Source organism: Vitis riparia, chromosome 2 (genome assembly GCF_004353265.1).
Source record: "Vitis riparia cultivar Riparia Gloire de Montpellier isolate 1030 chromosome 2, EGFV_Vit.rip_1.0, whole genome shotgun sequence".
NCBI lineage: Eukaryota > Viridiplantae > Streptophyta > Magnoliopsida > Vitales > Vitaceae > Vitis > Vitis riparia.
Genome location: NC_048432.1, coordinates 5,638,940 through 5,645,518, shown reverse-complemented (window position 1 = coordinate 5,645,518; position 6,579 = coordinate 5,638,940). Strand labels below are relative to the sequence as shown.

Sequence of the window (6,579 nt, the reverse complement as noted above, 5' to 3'; positions counted from 1 at the left end):
AATAATAAAAACTTATAATCAAATAGTGAGTGAGTGGACCAATAACATCACACATAATTGGGATTTGAAATCTAAGTACAAAATTGAGTTCAAAATTAATGTAAAAATAAAATTGGGACAAATTTTTTGTCTACATAATTTTATTAATTTTTAAAAATAACTAAAAACTTAAATAATAAACTCATTAATATCATAATATAATAAAAATATAATTTTTCTAACATATAATAAAATAGTATATTTAAAAAAATTATTTTTAAATACAACTTATCCAAATAAGTTTTATTTTTATTTTTTATTTTTAAAATCTATTTTTAAAAATAATTTGTCAAACACTTTTATTTTTATAAATACTAAAAAAAAAAATATATTCTTGAACTTAAAAATAATTTTTAAAATTGATCAGTAGAAAACATAGCAAAATAGACAAACCCAAAATATTTTTAACCTGAGCCTGTTTGGTGGAGTTTGTAAAAAGAGTTTTCTATTTTTAAAAACATAAAATGGTTTTTAAAAATTCATAATACTATTTGGTTATTGTTTTCTATTTCCAATTTTTAAAAAAACAAAGTGAAATAGAAAACACATTTTAGAGAACAAGTAAAAGTTATTTTCACTAGTTTTTAAAAACAATAGAAAGACAAATACACTCTGTTATTTATTTTCTACATAAAATTATTATTTTTCAATTTTTTTTCATGCAAATTAACTTCAAATTAAACAAGACTTAATGCGTTAGATTCATTAACAAGTTTATTAATTTTTAAAAATAACTAAAAACTTAAATAATAAACTCATTAATATCATAATATAATAAAATATAATTTTTCTAACATATAATAAAATAATATATTTTCTGCTAAAAATATAACTTATAATTTTATTATAATATTACTATTTATGTTTTATTAAGAATTATATATATTTTAATTTATTTGTAATTTCAAAATTATTTTCATTTTCAATAAGACTTCAATTAAATTTAATTAATTAATATTATTTAAATTAAATTTAAAATGCTTTTACAAAATAAAAAATAAAAAATTTTAAAAAATTTATTCGAACAAGTCTTTTTGTTTTTAATTTTTAAAATCCTTTTATAAAAGTAAATTACAAATATCTTTAATTTTATAAAACATTAAAAAAAACTTTTTTTTTATTCTTTAACTTAAAAAAAGTTTCTAAAAAAAGCATGAGAAATCACCATCAAACAAAAAATTCAAATAAAATAATTAAAGTACTTATTTAAATTGTATTAAAAATGAATATTAAAATTATTTTTATCTTATATAAATTTTGGTTTCATGCAATAAAAAAAATATTTCATAATTCAAAAAATATATTTATCTTTAACTCATATATAATTATAAATTTAATTTTTACTTTTAATAAAAATTAATTAAAATTTGATTTCACGTTATTATAAATTAATTTTATAAAATAAAAGTAATACGTTGTCTTTAAAATCAATACAATTCTTTTATTCAAACAAACTTCTTGTTTTTTGTTTTAAAAAACTATTTTTTAAAATATCTTGTCAAACACACTAATTTTTTAAAAAATTCTAAAAAATAGTTTTTTATTCTCTATTTTTAAAACATTTTTTAAAAACAACTTTTAAAAAATACGGCCAAACATACCCTATGTTTTTTTAAGTACAGCCCTAATTATTTTCAAAATTTTCCTCAGAGAAAATTGTCTGCTAAAACAGTGTAGAAAAGGTCAGACCTGAGAATGTGAAAAGTGTAGGACGTGGGGATGGGCCAGATGGAGACTGTTCCGAAAAAACATGTGAAAGAAAATTGTTTCTTTAATTGTCTCTCGCGGATGGGTATGTAAAAGAGATTGAAAATGATGTCGTCATTATTTCCGTTTGCCTTTTGCCCTTTCCATTCAACAAGGACCCAGCACCGGCAGCTGCGACAGCACTGGGTTTTATGGGAATCAGATCCTTCAGTATTTTATTTTACCCGGTTGATTGAGTCATTCATTTCACCCCATCTTTTTTTATTGCAATCATCGCAGGCGCAAAGACTTCGAATTCTATGCTTCCAAAGTAATTCATTACGTTCTAAATTTTGTAAGTTCCTTTTCTTCCTCCCCTTCCCCCCCTTTCCGCCCAATCAACAACTCAAAAATCTCAGGCAGAAAGCGTGATTCAAAGTTGCCTTTGTTTTCCCTCTCCTTTTTCGTTTGTGGGTTTCTTTTTTCTTTAAATTTTTTGGATGTATTTCTTATTAAGAAAAGTTGATTTGTGGGTTTCCTTTGTTGACCGAGTTGGTCTTAGTCACAGATATTTTCATCCATGGCTGCTGATATATCTCCAAATTCTTCTTGATGCTGCGGAAGATATTGTTGAAATAGGAAAAACTGGTTGGAGAGATCAATTGTTGCTCTGATTTGATTTTGATTGAAGAGGGATGGGTTCATTCATGGGGCATGTTCTGCCAGGAACGCTGTTTCTAGCAGTGGGTTTGTGGCACATATGGAGCGCAGTGGTGAGATTTGTGATGAACCCAAAGGGGTTTCAGGTTCGGGTTTGGAACCCTGTGTCTGGTTTTAATGGAAGGCTTAGATACTTGGAGCTTTATGTGGTGGCAATCGGAGCTTTTATTGATATGTGCATAGAGCTTTTGTATTCAACTCATCTCCAGTTCTTTGTGAATGGGGTCTTGAACCCATCTCACATGAATGACTTTGAGCACTCTGGGATGCTTCTCATGTTCTTTATTTTCGGGGTCGTCGCCTTGCTCTCTCAGCAAACCGGGTTGGTATTTGTTTTGTGTTTACTTTTGATTTTCTTCCTCCTTTTTGCTTCGGTGTTGTGCAATTTTATCACTATATGTTTAGGTTTTGGTTTCTCCGGAAAAAAAAAATATATATCATGGAGGAACAGGTTTGGACATTTTAATTTGATTTGTTTTTGGTGAATTTTGAATCATAAATAATGGTGGAGATGTGGTGATCTGGTAAAAGTTTCCAGATTTCAAAATTTTGGAATGGCAATGTCTAGTATTACAAATGGCAATGATGACAATGATGGCAATGACTAGTTGTGAATCGCTTTTCGATTACTTTTTTGAGTGCAAAGGGGAATTGGTAGTTGGACTAAGAAATGTTAGCATTGTTATTTTCACTGTGAAATTGCATTTATATTACACTATCACGTATAATTTGTAGACCTTTTGCTTGTCTCATGTAAGGTCCAAGATGAAATACCACATCATACTTCATTTTGTTTTTCCATATGATTGCAATTATCAATGCAGGAGGTGGTGCCCCAAATTTTCTCTGGATGCAACTGATTGAAAAAGATAATAGAAGTAGGATCCAAATAGCATTGTTAATTCCCTATGGGGGAACCAGTTTGTTTGAATTATCTTGGTACTAAGACTGGAGGTAGTTATATCTTAAGAAAATCATTCATTCTAATCTTTATATTTAGAAAATTGTGATTAGTGTGATAGATTTGTATCTGTGTGCCTCCAGGCAGAATTTACACTAGTAGTTGAACTTATTAGCTGTGAGACCCACGTCAGTTATCCTTTGGTTTGGATCATCAGTACATTGGATACTTCTTCATAATTATCAGCTGTTGGATATGAAACAGAGAACCCAAACTCAGTCGATGGCAGTTTCACTGGATAACTCTATCAGGCTTTTCTTTGTGTGTTTATCCTAATGTTTCTTATGAATTTCCTTGGCTTTTATCAGTGATTTGATGGTTGTTACTTTACATATTTATGCATTTTCCAGTTACTAAAAAAAAAATACTGGAATCCATTTCTCTGGATACTATTCTAGTCACCTACTCTGATTACTACCGAGAGTGCAACCCTTTCCACCTTACCTTGTTTAAGTATCATTTGTCCACATTTTACAAATTTAAGGCCAACAGCATAGTGAACTACTAATGACCCACTTTAGCTTTATATTTGGTTTCCCAGAAATGATTATGGGGAACCCAAGAAAATCATAAGCAGTGGCTCTAACCACTACAAAAATCTGTTTGGGTTATCTTTAATCTCAAGTAAACCCTTTGTTTGACTTCTCAACACCAAATGCATGAAAATAAAGTGCAACTTAAGCAAATCAAATAAACATCCTTTCATTTTTCTCAATAAATTCTCTTATAAAATGTGGGAAAATAGTATGATGCACAAATTAAGATCTAGCGCGTCTCAAGCCCAAGGCATATTCATCATTACTATTTCATATTTTACTACTTGGTCAAATTTTGGAGCCTTTACAGTCTACAATGTACCTTACAAAGTTCCTGTTAAGTATCTTACATAAAAAATGTTTCCCATAAGTATTTAAGTCTCAAGGCATTGATTGTTGCAGGCATTTTGCTTACATAGAATTAAACAATGATAATAGAGAAAGATTTATACACATTTTTTAAAATAGAAGCTATATGGACATTATAATTAAAGAACAGGTAACTCATATGCCATTACTTAAATCTTGATTTCTTGTTAACCTTATGTTCTGCCCATTACCTTTGGAACTTGTTCTTGTGATTGCTCTTGATCGGCCTTTTTACAACTAGAAACAGCAATGCAATAATGAGATTTTCATCAGTAACTATGGCTGACCATATTTTTTCCCCTTTTTTTCAGCTTAGTTCCCTTGCCAGAAGGAGCTCTCTGCTTGATTGCTGCCACAGCGTTCTCTGCAGAGTATTTCCTATTCTATTTTCATTCAACAACCCATAAAGGACTTGAGGGGTACTACCACCTTCTCCTTGTGATCCTGATCGGCCTATGCATTTTATCCACTATTTTTGGGGCCCTCATGCCAACCAGCTTTCCAGTTGATCTGTGTTGTGGCATTGCTATAGCCCTCCAAGGCCTCTGGTTTTATCAGACTGCCTTCACTCTCTATGGGCCTATGATGCCAGAAGGTTGCCGGCTTAAAGAAAATATGATATCATGTCATTCACCAGAATATCAAGTTCGGGGCGAGTTGCTGGCTAACTTCCAGCTATTTATCATAGCATTTGGTGTCCTTGTTGCAGTTGTAGGATCATATGGCTTCGCTGCTTCAAGATTTGGGCATCCTGATCTTAGGAGCTTGTGTGTAGCAGAGAATGAACTAGATCGAGATTAAAGTGCGGTATGTCATATTCATTCTGTATCCCATTCATTCTGACTGAAGCAGGGTCTGCCATCTTTATCCTGCCTTCCATTTGCTTATGAGTTTCTCCCAAAGACATTTAGAGAACTCATGAAATTTAACAATTTGTCCGCATGCCATTGAAGGGTGGAGGTGCATTTTATATAAGAACATCAGTTAAAATTTAACAAAAATTAAGAACTTCACTTCCTGGAATCTAAAAAATGATCCTATATTTGCAATTTGAATTGCCATAGAAAACAAAGAGGATTGGTTTCATTTCCCTCTGTTAGACAATGCTAAAATTTTGGCCCTTTTTTGGATTAAAGTTATATTCTGGTTCATGATTACAAATTTATTGTTTGTAACAATTTTCACACTTGATATAATTAAGTAGCAGCTAAACTTCTATTCATTGTAGGACCGTTCTAGATTCACATTTGCCAATTTTGATTTACTTCAAAACTCCGCTTAGCAGCAACAGTTTTTCATTTTTTTTTTTTTTTGTTAAATTTTCATGGGGTAAAGGATCATGGGCTAACCACCAAATAATGTTGTGTAAACCAGGAAAAATAAGGAAAGAGATCACTTCCCTTCAAGATCATGTATGCGAGAGGGTTTGGATGGGATGAGTAAGGTTTAGGTTGAATTCCATTTGCAATAATACTATAAACCCTTTTGCAAATGGTTAAAATTAATCTCCACTATAATAAATGGAGTTGGATAGGTTTTTTTTTCGGAGATTGAAGAAGTGTACTGGTGTTAAAGAAGATGTTTCCTCCTGCTAGTGATGATGACTTGAGCATTTTTTTGTTTCTACAGGTTTCTGATACATGTTGAGCAAGTGATTCACATTAAAGTTAACATAGAGGGTTTTTCTTTTCTTTTTCTTTTTGTCTAAGTATTCATTGCTGGGGAAGCAAGTAATGTAGACCACATTCTTATGGACATTACTTATATAAATGCAAATGTTATGTAGGGAATGACCCTTCAGCATTATTTACTTATCCTTAGTTTGTGGATCCTAGTTCTCTTTACTTTTTCAGGCAATTATTACTTTTGAGATGTATTCGACCTTAAGGCCTGGTCTACTATTACTCCATTGAAGATTTCGTTTTTATTCTGATTAGAATTTAGTTTTGTTTTATCAACATGTTTCTCTTTCTCTTTACATTAGTTTACCCTTATTCCTCCATTTAAGCCAATGGTTTCATTATTAGTTTTTGATATATAATGGGATTATTGTCTCTTAGTGAACCCTTTAAGTAGGGTTGCTACAATAACAAGGCAATGCTCAGGTCCATGCCTTACTATTTACTATCCTAGGCTCTCTAAATCTACTCACAACGAAAACATGGTGTATTCAAAACCAATAAAAAAAAATTAGATATAGAGATTAGTACTACTATACCTACGATATGAATGTTCCCAGATCAATTCTTGTTAGTGTAGAAAACTCCA

General features: G+C 30.8%; 1 protein-coding gene across 4 annotated transcripts; it reads left to right on the top strand.

Annotated features, from left to right (window-relative positions):
• The first annotated feature begins 1,852 nt into the window (after positions 1-1,852).
• LOC117927081 (transmembrane protein 45B) lies at positions 1,853-6,220 on the top strand. Of its 4 annotated transcripts, XR_004653285.1 has the most exons (5): positions 1,853-2,080; positions 2,288-2,767; positions 4,623-5,118; positions 5,686-5,750; positions 5,941-6,220. XR_004653285.1 is itself a non-coding variant. In XM_034846494.1 (4 exons), exons 2-3 carry the CDS (start codon positions 2,421-2,423, stop codon positions 5,110-5,112), a joined length of 837 nt encoding a protein of 278 aa, XP_034702385.1. In that variant the 5' UTR covers positions 1,854-2,080; positions 2,294-2,420; the 3' UTR covers positions 5,113-5,118; positions 5,941-6,220. The 4 variants fall into 4 exon arrangements, 3 of the variants coding, with proteins under 3 accessions (XP_034702385.1, XP_034702378.1, XP_034702392.1); XM_034846494.1 differs by lacking the exon at positions 5,686-5,750 and having other exon boundaries at positions 1,854-2,080; positions 2,294-2,767; XM_034846487.1 differs by lacking the exon at positions 5,686-5,750 and having other exon boundaries at positions 1,854-2,080.
• The last annotated feature ends 359 nt before the right edge of the window (positions 6,221-6,579 follow it).